The sequence below is a fragment of the Rhinatrema bivittatum genome, chromosome 5 (genome assembly GCF_901001135.1).
Source record: "Rhinatrema bivittatum chromosome 5, aRhiBiv1.1, whole genome shotgun sequence".
Taxonomy (NCBI): domain Eukaryota; kingdom Metazoa; phylum Chordata; class Amphibia; order Gymnophiona; family Rhinatrematidae; genus Rhinatrema; species Rhinatrema bivittatum.
Genome location: NC_042619.1, coordinates 240,800,838 through 240,815,566, shown reverse-complemented (window position 1 = coordinate 240,815,566; position 14,729 = coordinate 240,800,838). Strand labels below are relative to the sequence as shown.

Here is a 14,729-nt window from a genome sequence, read left to right as displayed (position 1 = left end):
TAAATAAATAAATAAATAAATGAGATAGACTTCCAAACTTTGCAAACCCAGTGTATGCAAATCTATCTCATGCATATACATTGTGGCAGTCCTGAAAACCCAAACTGGATAGATGCACCTGCAGGAGAAGGGTACAGCAGTTCACATGTTTTAAGAATTTAAAAACCTATTAAAAATAAATGAGGGGATAATGTTCATTTTTTGGCCTGGCAATTTCCTCCTTCTCCAGCACAATTGGAACTGGCCTTGATTGGAATCATCTTCATTTACAACTACCTGGGGGATGTCCCCTTCTCATGTCAACACAGCAACAGCCTGCAGCTGAGGGCAACCAACTGCAGCTCCTTCTGGAACCTGACTGTATGGACCCTAATCTGGCCACTAGGTGTCATCACCAAGCGATGGCCGATATTATATTGCCCCTAGAGCATCCTTGGCCATCCCCATGAGCAGAGACTGGTCCTTTGCACGGCAGTGCACAGGGTCTGGCACCAAGCCACCAGGCTGGCCCTAACACCTTATTTATAAAGTGCTATTTTACCACCCAACCACGGCACAATTATGCATGACAATTAGCAAGAAAATACAAATTCTGTCCAATGGCAGTGTTATGCAGGAGATCCAAAGTCAATTCCTGAAGCCGGCTTCTCTTGGGCCAGCAAGGGCCAGGGATGCTGCAGAGGAAAGTAGTCAGAGCCCCTGGGAATCCCCAGCCACCCGCTGCTGAGGCTCAGGGTGCACGGATACCGTCTTTTGCTGCAGTCTGTGCCCTCTGGCCAATGACCATTGCTGTGATGACTGAGCGGAAGAAGTTCAAAGCAAAAGGCAGGGGAGACAAAACGTTTCTGGATAGTAGCGAACAAAGACTCATGGCACTACAGTCCAGTAGAAGCCAGTCCCAAAGGCGCAGGAGCTGGGCCAAACAAAAGAAGGGCACTGTCTTCCATTTGTAATGAAATGGAGAATTATAGTATGAACTTACCATTGGAAAACTAAGCTTACGTGTAATTTCTAAATAGTCTTCATTTCTTTCTTTAACCTGGGACTGTCCTGCAGCAAAATGACTGCATATGAAACAAAGGCTGGTTGTATGAATCAACATTCGTATGGCTACGGCCCCTTTATTACCAGTAGCCCCTCCCATTCCTGTCTTCACAGTATCAACTGCAACATCCCTTAAAAAAAAAAAAAAAAAAAAGCTTAGAGATAATGCACTGGAAAATCAACCTCATTTTCTTTTATAAGCGACCATGGTGGTTTGTTTGTTTATATATATATATATATATATATATATATATATATATGATTTTTTTTAATATTCTCTTTTTCAGCATTTCAAAGCGGATTACATTCAGGAACTGTAGGTATTTCCCTATTCCCAAAGGGCTTACAATCTAAGCGGGTCATCAAATCGCGTTAGGGCGCTATCACACGCTTTAGGGCCCAAATGCACACGATAATGTCATAACACATGCGACAAATAACTGCATCGTGAAATGCATATGCAAATTTAAAATTAGTAGCCAAGCGGGAGGAGTTTGGGTGGAGTAAATGGAAATGAGGACTAGTTAACGTTGTGTGCGATAAAGTAACGCACAGCAAATCAGGTTTTAACGCCAGAAATAACTACACCTTTATTCAGTGCGTTAGGCCTGCGATAGCCTAACACGGGAATTATCGCAAATCGTGATTCGGGAGGGGAGAGGGGAGAGAGCCAGCCTTTGTAAAGGGTCACTTATAAATGAACTTTTTATACCACTCTAAGAGGGGGCATTATGAAGTCAGGGTGAGGTTTGTGGGGTGGGCTGGGCTTTGGGAGGCAGTTTATCAAGCACAGTCATATGTACAAACAGCATAGTTACCTTCAGTGAAGATGTAACGTGATTTGAAGGGATGAAATGTAAAAGAAGAGCAGAAATTTACACTTTACTCTCAACCTACCTTGATTGCAGCTAGGTAGCGAGAGCATCAAGCTAGGTAGAGAGCACACTGAACAAATCTTTCTCTTTTACCTTTCATTCCTCCAAATCACATTAAATCTTCACTGATGGTAACTGTGGTTCATACATATTATTGTGCATGATAAACTGCCCTCTAAAGTCCACCCCCACAAACCACACTCCGAGTTACTAGTGCCTCCTCTTACAGTGGTATAAATAACTTTTTTTGAGAGCCTCTACAGAGGCTCTTTTTCTCTCCCTCCCTCTTCTCCAAAATAATATTATCGCACATTGCGGTAAATACCTATGTGGTATCAGGAAAATTATCCTAACTATGCCGCTTTTTTTTTTTTTTTGCGGGCACTATTTTTGCGATATTTATAGCAAGATGAATCTAGGCCTTAGTTTATACCTGAGGCAACAGAGGATAAAGTGACTTGATCAAGGCCACAAGGAGTTGAGACATTGTTTGCAGGAACCCAATTTTATCATGAACATGGTCAAACACAAAACATTCGAGGCTGGGCGACAGAGGAGGGAGCCAGATAGTATGCAGGGGCACTGATTCTCTCCTTGCATATTGGGTCAGATACAGGGCCCCTGCATCTACCTTGCCCCTTGATTTGGGTCAGGGTTTCTCTTGCTCTTCACTCCTTTCTCTACCCTCCACCTGGTTGGCAGAAGAAGAGCAAACGTCATGATGTGTCAGACTCTTCTGCTGTCTGGGGCCTACCTCATGGTTTGAATTATTTGGTGCCCTGTAGATTATGGTTCATACTATGAAGCTGAACTCAACTGGGGGAGGAGGCCAATGCAGGTATAAAGTGCACGCTCCTGCTGTTTGCTGGGGGTGTGGTGAGCAGGAAGGAAGCTGAAGTGCATGTCAACATGGCAGGAGGGCAGCTGCCCCCTTTGCTCAAGCTCTAGCAGTGGTGGTGTACTTAGTAGGTGTGGGAGCCCTGACAGTTGGCAGAATGAGCCTCTGAGAGGCACGTGAGGCAACCAGGGAGTGTGTGAGCTGTTTCCCTTCCCCTCACCAACATGATGCAATCAGAGATATCAGAATAGGGGAGTAGCAAACGAAAACGTAGGAAAAATGTTCTCATCCCCCAAAATGTTGCTTGAGAAGAAATGTGGTAAAATCAGGACTCTCACTATCTGTTATAATTAAGATATGAAAGTGAAAGCAGGTAAAAGATGCTAACAGGGCTGGATTTAAAACGTCAGTGTGTATTGGCTTTCTGAAAATTACACCAGGAATTCTACATGTTAAAGTATGTGTTCTTGAAAGAGAGGCATTCTTGGGGGCAGAGAAACTATTTACATGTACACTTTTGATTTCCAAAAGTATGCGCATAAATGTACTGTACACATTTCCACCTGCTCCTGTGTGCGCACGGGCCATGCGTGAGTAAGTGCGCACCTGCTAAATTTCAAAGCAGACTTGCATGTGCATAAACATACTGTACACATCTACACCTGATCCCATGTAGGCACAAGTGCGCGCGCGCAGGTCATGCATGAGTAAGTGCGAACCCGCTAATTTTCAAAGCAGACATGTGCGTAAGTCTGCTTTAAAAATTAGGGCTGAAGTCCGCGTGCACTTTCTACATGCACTCTTTAGTCTTACATGGGATGTTATAAAATTCCCCTCAATCTGGTTTAGCAGAGCTCTTTCCTTTAGACAGTAGATTTAATCTATTGTATTAATTGTGTGTGTGACAGCTAAAAAGTGCCCATATTCTGTCTACACTTTCCTCTTTTGGCATTACATGTACTTTAGATGTTCACAAGACAGATTTCCACGCAACAGAAACTTCGAATAAATCCCAAAGAAAATATTTCACAGAAAAGCTTCCAGCATTATCAAAGCGGGAAGTTTCTTTCCACCGTAGCTCATCCTACAAGTGAATGTATTGCAGAGGTACGGAGATCCAGATACTGACCTGATGAAAGGTGCATGCTGGGGTCTGATAAACACAAAGAGGCAGACACCAACCAGCTGCTCGGATGCCAGCAATACATATTTGTAATCTCTTGAAATAGTCTTCTGCAGCTCTGCAGCCCATAGCTTCTGATTGGTTGTGCTGTCAAGGGATGTGACAGAAAAAAGTTAGAAAAGCCAATTCTTTACGTATATGATTAAAGAGCACCTTTTAAAAATTATTTTTATTCAGTTTTCTGTAAACATAGCAACATGCGTAGTAACACGGTGGATCTTGGCAGTTTGACTCAGTCTACTCTGTTGACCAGAGCTAGAGTAGTAGGGCATCACCCTCACTTGCCCTTGCCACGGCCTTCTGTGCTAAAGAGATCTCTCAACTGTCGGATGTATCAGTTTGATCCCTTACAGGAGGTCTCTCCCTTTTGCTGTTAAATAGGGAACATAATCAAGCCATTCTGGTACCATTGATAGATGATCAAATTAGAAAGAAGTTTCATTACAAGCCCAGAACTAATGGAGCCTATGTTCTGAGACATAGGTGTATACAGATCAATGGTTCACAGATAGGCGTGGATCCAAGAAAAAAAAACAAAAAACCCACCACCACACCTGTCTGAGTCTTTTCATGTCCTTCCCTAACATATGCTGAAAATTTGGTGTAGACATGACATCAAACACAAAAGTTATCCAGACAGCAATTTCATGAGCCTTCTTCAAAATATAGGGTAAAAAAAACAGGAGACAGAGGAGAAAATAAATGGCATCTCATTTTACAGACTATAACATAAAAAGTTGAAATATTCTTCCCTTGTATTCATAGTGCAATTTAAAATGCAAAGCCTCTTAAGAAATGGCTTAAAAACAAAATTAACATTTCTGGTATAAAGAAAAACAAGTAAGAATACTTGAAGAGCAAAAGTAATTTGATTAATTGTTATTTTGACTTATAAATTTGAACATACTTAGCATTTAATTCCCTGATTTTGGATGAACCTTATGCTTAAATAAAACCAGTGTTCTAGGTGTGTAGATTTTGCATTGGTTTGAAACAGAGATCCTCAGCATATAGAGGCTCAGTAGGTAACGCTGGCCAAAAATGACCTCCAAGCAGAGCTATTTGTCCTATGAACTTGTACATTACATTCATGGGGGTCGAGAATGAACTGTGGCATCTTACAAAAAACTATGTGGAATAAAAACTGTCTGAAAGCCTGATATACTGTCCCAGAGTGATAGGGAAGACAAAAATGGTAACAGAATTCAAAAAAAGTGGGGTAAAAATAGCGGATCCCTAGTGGCAAGAGAATGGTAATGAAGCACTGGGGTAACCTGCATGAAGCAGCAGTTACAACCTTATAGTACAGTGGTAGTACTTTGAAAAGGTAGGTAGGGACAAGGGGGAGTAGATGTCAGGTTCTTAGTAACATAGAACTGATGGCAGAAAAAGAGCAAATAATCCATCCAGTCTGCCCAGCAAGTTTCTTATGGAAGTAACTGCTGCCCTGTGCAGGTTACCGCCATGTTTCTCTTAAAGGTAGTAACTATCATGTCAAAATTACTGCTAGTAGTATTTTTACATTTTGTCTTCTTGATAAATTCAGACAATGTTGCTTGAAAAGGCTAAGCTTTTGGACTTGGCCGTAGAAGCAATCCTGCATTTTTTCCCCTAATGTCTGCCCATCAGTGTCCCAGACATTTTCCCTCCGCTGTTGAAGCGGAGAGCAATGTTGCAGTTGCGTCAAAATCATGAAAGCTAATTGGTTAAGGGTAGCAATCCCCATGCCTTGTGTTAGGGGTAGTCTCTGCCGCTCCATGCAGGTCACCTCCGTGCACCTTTTCTTCATTTCCACCGCTAGCCTTTAGGGATCTAGTGTTTATCCCGTGCCCTATGGGAATCTGTATACGCATCTACCCAAAGCAGACAAACTGCTACTGGGCAGACTGGATGGGCCAAATGGGTCTTTTTCTACCAGCATTTACTAAGCGACTGTGTGAATATATTTGGGTCAACCTTAGGCAGTGCAAAGCCCTCTTTCCCTTTCCTTTTGAGAGAAAGGGAGGGTGAATTTAGGGGACAGCAATATTTTATAACAGTCAGGAGGAAGAGTTACAGCAGCATTGTCTCCTAGAGATGTTTCAAAATGCACTTCCTTAAAGGCAGCTGGTTTTTGTATTTCGTTCTTTTGGATCGCTAGCTTTAGATGAAACATTTCTGAATGAGGATAACCTGCATGGACTGGCAATTACAATCCTTAATGGAAGGCACTGGAGGGGTGGGGTGGGGTAACCTGCACATCCGGCAGGCAACTTGCTGGGCAGACTGGAAGGACCATTTAGGTCTTTATCTGCTGTCGTGCTACTCTTTGTTGTTTTTTTTTTAAATGTTCTCTTTTGCTGGTTCAGTCCTGCTAGGGTTTGTGGCTGTCACGCTTCTCTCTTTCTGCCAAGTACAATTTGAATATCCTTAAATCTCTCTCTTACTAGCTGCACAGCAAGGAGAGCAACTCATGTGCCACATGAGAGGCATGGCTACGAAACAAATTCTTCGAAGTGTACTGGCAGTCATAGTCAGAGACTCTCAACATTTATTTCTGAATTATTTTTCTAGTAAGAATCAAGTGGCTTGAACGTCCGGATATGGAGGATATTTCTACACCCATTGTTGAAATCTGGCACAACTGAGCAGCCACACACGGCATGAAATTTAGCTCCATTTTGATATTCTATAGGACCAGCTTTCAGTAATCTTCAAACGTTCTTAGTTTAATGCAATGAAAAAAAAAAAAAAAAAAGATCTAAAATTATATTGGTACACATTTTTTGGCCCCAGCAGTTTCTTCTCCTTTGGGCTTCCAGCTCAATTAAAAAACTGGTCTCCATGAGCCTTCATCTGCTACTACCTGGAGGTTCCCCCCACCCACTATTTGATATTCCCCTTCCAACTGACTTAGCCCAGTCACTGTAGTGACAATGCTTGGTCGGGGGCCAAGCCCCGGTGCTTCTTCCAAAACCCTGCAATTTTAAACATTAAGAACATAAGAAGGGCCATGCTGGGTCAGACCAAGGTCCATCAAACTCAGCATTTTGTTTCCAACAGTGGCAGTCCGGGTCACAAGTACCCGGCAGATCCCTAACAGCTGATCTAGTTTTTATACTTCACTCCCACATCTACCTAACTAATAACTGGTTATGGACTTCTCCATCAGGAACTTGTTCCATCCTCTTTTGAGCCCTACTATGTTATTTGCCTTGACCACGTCCTCCAGCAACAGATTCCATAGCTTGATTGTGTGCAGAGTGAAAAAATACTTGGTGTCACTGGTAAGTGATGAATGAGACTTCCACTCCAGAGGCTATGAACACTGCCTCCAGAGCATATTGTTCTTGGCTAATCCTGGACTCGAAGCCAGGTCCTTCACAGGTCAGTGCACAGCACTACTGCTCAGCTGACCCTGTGTATAGTATTTTAGTATCCATCATACAACCTACCAATGTAAAATCCATATTTATTTATTTAGACAACAGTTTACATTAGGGCTCATATTCATGATTAACATTCCTATTTTTGTATTTATGTCACTTGCAGCCCTTACCTTGCATTTACAATGTTTCCTGCATTTAACTCCACCATTTCTTCAAACCCAATTGCAAATATGTCAATAGGTTTACTTCTTTCTGCAATAAGACATTTCCAAATTTTATACATCTCAGAGATATTACAGTGATTCTTATTTTTATAACATAAGCACATAATTACACAAAATGAACAATTACACAAAATATATAATGCAGAGAAATGTACAGAAGAAACAAAACAAAAAAAGGAACAGAGTGGATTGTATCTAAACTGAACAGAGAGATGGGTAGAAGTGGGAAGGACCCCATAGTCATGGTGTATTCTACCATCAATGATGTAGGCAAATGTAGAAGGGAACTAGAAATCGTATTAAAAGTAAAGGTTTACAAGGCTGTATTTTTAGAAATATGAACTGTGTCATATGCTAAACCGATCAGGGAAATCAATGCATGGTCCGGTACCTGTGTAGAAAGGAGGGCTTTGGGTTTGTGCCACATTACGGTGTGTACAAAGTCGAAAGATTGCATTTCAAGAGGAAGGGTAGCTAAGAAGACTGATTAAACGGAGACAGGGAAGAGGAGTTTGTAAGTCAGACTAGAGAACCCAATTCAGTGGAAAGATGATTAAGGGATACAGAAGTGAAAATAAGGGAGGGGGAAAAAGAAAAGGCCAGAAATAAATTTGAGCTCTTTAATGGGAAACAAAAAGCAACACAAATCCAATATACTCAGGCTACAATCGGAGAAACTCCTAGGAAAACTTCACATCTAACCATTTCCAATAGCATTCAACAATCAATGTTCATTTTGCATTCTGGATAGAGCTGAATGATTATGTGGCCAGATATTTATATTAATCAATAGAAGTTATGATATAAGAAAGCAGACAGGGTGCCCATAAAGAATAGATCATTTGGGGTTTAACATTCTACTCCAATATAAAACTGAACCTTCCAACATTGTACTTTGCTGGAAAAACCTAAATCCATCCTGTAAGAAAATATGATCAAGAGCACTTAAACTAATTGCTCTGTTGGAGAAAGTTGTGCACCCCCCCTATGGATCCCAGGGTTCCTGAGACGAGCTTTACAAGGATTCTTTTAATGGTACGGGCACACATAGCACATCAAGCCTTCATAAGGCTGTATATTACCCAGTATTCCTTTATTCTGAGATAAATTCAACAATTATCATGCAGTAGATATATACAGATGTTGTAACATTCATGATCTCCTGACAAAATCCCTTGTACAATTTGCTAAAGAATAATTCGGATCAGTATGACTAATTTCCTAATGGAGTAATGGGATCACATCTTCCAGTCCTTAAAGCATCAAAAGCAGTGGTTAAATAACACAAAGAGAAAAGAACAAGTTATCAGTGATTCAAATCCAACAAAATACCTGAAATCTGGTGGAAAATATCTCCAGGATACCATATCCTGGCAATTCCTTCCAACAAAGAGGCTTATTCTGCCAGCTGGCAGGTAATTTTCCACAATTGTTGTGATGGAAGCAATGCGAAAGTCTTGGGGGTGATTATTTCTAGAGCTCCTCCTCTGCCCCACCAGTGGAAACCCTCTACTACCCCTTAGCTAGTGCAAAAAAATAATGCCCAAATACGTAGGAGTGTAGCAGACTATGGACTGTACCATATCTAATTTAGAACTGAATCTAAACAAACATTTTAGTAAACAATCACAGGGGGGAGAGGGAGGGAGTGTGATTTTAAGACCAGTTGCATAAATGCAAAGTCTGTGGGTACTTTTTTACCAGTGGACATTATACTAATTTTCAAAGTAAAAGCATGCAGGAAAAGTACCCGTAAACATCTGTACCTATTAACTTGTGTGGGTGCTTCTCAGGGCAAAATGCTCCTAATCATATTTTTGAAAATTACAAAGTATGCGCACAGGTCCAAATCCCCACCCCAGGAAGATTACCTGTTGTGGGTAAACGTCTGCAGGTAGTGGACCTATGTACATATAGCAAGCAGAGTTGCTTATCTGTAACAGGTGTTCTCCGAGGACAGCAGGATGTTAGTCCTCACACATGGGTGACATTTTCAGATAGAGCCCCAGTGCGGAATTTTGATCTCAAAGATTCTAGAACTTTCAAACATGTCCTACCTAGCATCACCCTGCCTTCTAGGCTGAGTCCCTCAAGTCCATGATAGAGCTAATACCTGGAGAAACCAACTCCTAGGGGAGGCGGGTGGGTTTCATGAGGACTAACATCCTGCTGTCCTTGGACAACACCTGTTACAGGTAAGCAATTTTACTTTCTCAGAGGACAAGCAGGATGGTAGTCCTCATACATGGGCGATTCCCTAGCTATAGGCTGTCCAAGCAGGACAGAGTGGGAAACCGCACAGTACTGAAAGCACCACCACTCTCCCTTTTGACTGTGAGGCAGCCAACCCATAAAAGGTTCTAGGTGGGAAAAGAGTTGGGTTCTAAAAAAAAAACCAAAACAAAACCATAGAAACGACAGACACAAAACCCCTTGCGTAGCAGGGGCGCCTAAGGCAGAGGAGGGTTGCGAGTGCCAGCAAGAAACATATTCCCCATCATGGAAAACACTACAAGCAGGGATTTGGATTAGTAAATACTGACGACAGTAGGTCTTGAACCTCCTGGATACAGGAAAAAGTGTAGAGATGTAAACAAGAGAAGGACTCTTGGATGAAGACCACACAGTTTCCTTCGGTGTTACAAGACAACCGAAAATCAAACTGGGGCCAGAGAGCTCCCCAGAAAGAAAATGCAGTCCACTGGCATCTAAAGGACAAAATGCATCTGCAGAAGTGTACCCATGTTTGGCTGATAGGCACAATGGGCAGAAAATCCCAAGCAATACTTGGAAACATAAATCAGCAACAACAGCGGGATCTGTGACAGACCCTACATGCCAAAGCACCAGACATAACTGACCATGCAGGAAAATGTCAAGATTTTCAAGGGATGAAAGGCAATCTCTGAATGGGATCGCTAGCCCAAACTCTGAGATAAGTTAGGCCTGAACCTCAGCCACACAGCACCCTGTCAAGGGTGGGGCTATCCATCCTGTCTACAGTAAAGTTCACTTCAAAGTAAAGGCACTTTGAAAGAGCGAAGAACACAAGGAGGCAGACCGCTGGACTGCAAGAGTAAGAACAAGTCGCTAGGTTGTATATCTCAAGCCCAAGCGAATAACTCACTGCCGATTCCAGCAGGGAATTACCAAGATAGAGCCCTCAGCTTGCTTGGAACCGCTGAAACTAAGAGTGAATTCCCCAGGGAAGAAATCCAGGAACACTCCACCAAGAGACAGGAAGCCGGGGTGCTGCAAGCTCAAATCCTTGTCGAAAAGGATGTTATCACTGGCCTGGAAACTCTTAGGGTACAAGGACAGAGTCAGTGTGATCTTGGAACAGAACGCACAAGCCTGGCTTAGGTATTACTACCTCAGCAATAATTGCAAATATTTCTCCTAAGGAAGCACCCAGATCAGTAAATGGAACAATCATTGCATGAACCAGGACTCCCCCATACGCAGACAGGGTTATCCCTAAAATGGGGAAGTACAGCTTGCAAGTCACTGCAACCAAGAGCAGCAAATCTGTTGCGGGGTCCCTCATCTCCCAACGCCCTCAGCCATGGATATGGCAAAAGGTTGAAGGGCATACTTGCCAATTAGATGGACTAGAACCCTCCTCACTGAGGTAGGGTCCTGCAGGCGAGAATGACTGGCAATAATGGTCCTTATCAAAAAACGCCCATTAAGCTCAGCAGGTATGAAGACGACTCCTGTATGGGGGAAACCCCTAATCTTCACCGGGAAGCTACTCTGGAATAGCTCCCTCATGAAATAGACCTGCCGTGCTTTAGGATGACCTAAGTAGAGTGCTACAGCTTGACCAGCTCTCATATCCTGCGAGAAACAGAGTGACCTCCAGTCAGAAGCAGTGACATCCCTTTTCCGGGAAACAGAGAATGAGGGTCACCCCTTGTTGGGGTGAACAAATATGTGTCCAGAGGGGAACCCATAAGAGCTGCCCTGGAACCCAGTCAAATCTCACCTTCCAGAAGGGACAGGAAAGCAACGGGAATCGGGGCTTCTAGATCCCGACAAACCTTTCAACTTTCCAGTTCAGTGTTGAGAGTTGAGTTACAATCACTGATCACTGAGGATCAGAAGTGACCAATCTGCCACCGGTAGCCACCCTCAGATGGTGTAGGCCACCATGGTAATCAATGGACACCAGCAGAAAAGGGTCCAATGATCGCCACTGCTGTCCCCAAGCCCTGGCCTACAAGGAGATGCACAGATTCAAAGAATTGAGGCACCAGTTCGGCAATAAATCTGCAAGGGATGGAGCCCCAGCGGCTTCCCCACAAAGGGGATTTGTGACACAGGAAGAGTTGAAAGACATTCTTCTTCTGAGGAAGGAGAAGACTCCTGATGCTACCCTCCTGGTGTCAACTCCCCTAAGGGTTTGACCACCAGTGCTCCCCAGCATTTTGCAGTGCAGAACTTATGAGGAGGCTGATACCTTGACGCAATGATGGCAGAACCCTGGCATGGCTGAGTACTGCACAGACAGGGAGAATACTGCCTGCCATTGCCCAAGGAGCTTGAAATAGATGCCTTGCCATATATGACCATGCATGCTGTGCTCCACAGTCACACTAACTACTAGTGACGTGAATGGGAACAATGTGACGACGGTATCCCCAGTACCACTGGGGCTCTGGTTATGGCATGGTGGTGAGTGGCGTTCTATGGCATTGGCCTCCAGTACCTGATAACACTCCAAGAGGCTGGACACAGGCCTTGAAATTGTGTCAGGAATGGCTCACCGCCGTTTCCCTCATGGAACGGCAGCAGCGAAGTCCAAGGTGACCAATGGTGCCCATGGTGCTCTGCGGTAATGTCCTGTGGCATCTTACTGAGACCACTGGTACCCACCATGGTGACTAGGTCCATAGCGCTCTTGCGCTCACCAACGATGGATCGCATCAAGGGTGTCAAACAATGCTGCACCCAGGGCTTCAAAAGCGCTTGACAGTGTCTTGATCAATTCGATGGTATATAGCACCATCCCCAGTACCACAGGCGACTGCGGACATCGACAGCCCAGCAACACCAATAGAGACCCTGGTGCCCAAAGGCATTAATGGCCTGGTGGTAAGAAGGATACCAGGGGCGCCTGCAGGCAGAAGCTCTGCAGCCCCAACATGCCTCATCGGTGCCCAAAGGAACCGATGTCAGCCAGCACCATTGACGGTTCCTCTTAACTTGCCTATCCACCCGAGGGCGTTGATGCTGTGAGCTCAATGGTGTCCCTCGCTAGCAGATATGGTTGATGGTAGCCTCACTAGCTCTCATTAGCACAGATGGTGAATGAATCCAGGTGGGGCCTCTCTTGCCCCACGATCCCAGTGATTTAGAGCCCCCGAGATCATCTGCATCCATGGGGCCCGAATGCCATAGGCCTGTGATGGAACAGCATGATGCCCCTCGGTGCCCCATCAGGACACTGCAAGGAGCCTCAAGTGTACCCGACCAGTGCACCTGGATGCCTTGAGTAGATGGCAACCCTGGCACTTGATCCACCAAGGCCAAAACTCCTGTCACCCAAGGGCTTCAGTGGCACTCAAGGGCTCTCATGAGCCCCGGCGGTCAATGACCTCAAGGATGACCAGGGTGCTCAATGGTGACCCCAGTGCCTCATTGATGGTGCTCAACATAGTCTAGAGTGGCAATGAATGGCATCGATGGCCAACATGCCCGATGACCTCCATGACGGCCCCACACAGCGATGGCCTCGAAGGCAGCCAAGGCATCAAGGTCTCACACACCTCGACAGCATAGATGGTGGCCACAGCATCGAAGCCACACACCTCAATGGCATTGTGGGTTGCTGCATCAAGGCCATATACCTTGACAGCATTGAGGGTGGCCACACACACACTTCGATGGGATCGATGGCCCCGAATGCATCGATATCAATGGCCCTGAGGTCATCGATTCGATGGCACAGAGGAATTGATGGTAGTTCCAAGGGCATTGAGGGCGACTATGGCGCTCGATGGCAGTCCTGGTCTCTGACACTAGAAGTCAATGCTGCTACTCCGCCACATCGCTCAATGACTCTGGTGCATTGAGATTCCACGTCCACAGATACTATGGCACAGAAGGCCCTTACAGCATCGAAGCAGTTATGCACCTCAATGGCATTGAGGGCACCCTGGCACTTCTATGGCGTCAAGGGTGACCATGGGGCTCAATGGCAGTTCTGGTCCCTGACATGGTTCTGACATAAATGTGTGAGATCATCGGTGCGCTGGTCACAGATGTGCATGGACAACCGTTAATGGGCATGGCACTGAAGTTTCAGCAGCATGCTGCTTGCCCAGGCTCCTGTTCACTATCTCTCACAAGGAGACCGCCTCCCCTCCAGGCAAGCAGGAGGGGAGGCTATGTTGGGCTCCTGCCCATTGAGATTAGTTCCTTTGAATGGGGAAAGGATGAGTCTCACCCCTACAGGAACGGTGTGGTTCTCGATCTCTTCCCTGTCTGAACCTCCAATGCCATCCATCGATGCCTATCAAAATCGGTAAAACGACACAGAACTCTTGCTCGGCTAGAACTCGGGCGAGTCCTCAGACTCTGTGGTGTACATGGATCACCCACGGACTGCATTCAGTCAGTTCTGCCAGCACTTGACAAAGGTACAAAAACAGACAGAGCAGGAAGACACAGATACTAAACTGCAGGTGCAGTATTTATTTAATAAGGGATAGTAATAGACTGCCAGACTGCACAGTGACTAAGGCTCACCATGCAGCTGGCAGACAATGCAAAGAGGGGAAAAAAGGGGAAGAAAATGAAACTATTGCAAGTTAAAGGAAAGAAAAACAGCTCCAGCTCTAGAAAAAAAAAAAATCACAAAAACTGTGAGGAGAGAGCTAAGCTGAATACTGTGACATACACAGTTCCTGTGATCACACGGCTTGTGGAAAAAAAGACAGACTCTGCATAGGGGGTAGAGTGACGACCACAGCTGCACATACTCAGTAGGGCATGTTTGAAAGTTCTAGAATCTTTAAGATCAAAGTTTCGGACCGGGGCTCCATCCGATGATGTCACTCATGTATGAAACTACCATGCTGCTTGTCCTCTGAGAATTAGCTGTTTTCTAAAAATATATTTCTGTGTTAAAGCGCTGTTTTTGCCATAGAACTGGCTTTAAAATTACCCTCATATGTGCAAAGCAGCACAGAA

At 44.5% G+C, this 14,729-nt stretch overlaps 1 protein-coding gene across 9 annotated transcripts in view; it reads right to left on the bottom strand.

Annotated features, from left to right (window-relative positions):
* The window catches only part of SYNJ1 (synaptojanin 1), a 222,428-nt gene that overhangs the window by 92,365 nt on the left and 115,334 nt on the right, over positions 1-14,729 (bottom strand). For all 9 annotated transcript variants that reach the window (XR_003857030.1, XM_029603578.1, XM_029603579.1 and 6 more), the window contains 3 exons: positions 7,479-7,560; positions 3,887-4,027; positions 983-1,175 (listed from right to left, as the gene is read on the bottom strand). Coding sequence is in view for 8 of the 9 variants with exons in the window: in XM_029603578.1 (XP_029459438.1) it covers positions 983-1,175; positions 3,887-4,027; positions 7,479-7,560 (416 nt within the window). In the remaining variant the exon portion in view is untranslated. The remainder of the gene's footprint in view (positions 1-982; positions 1,176-3,886; positions 4,028-7,478; positions 7,561-14,729) is intronic.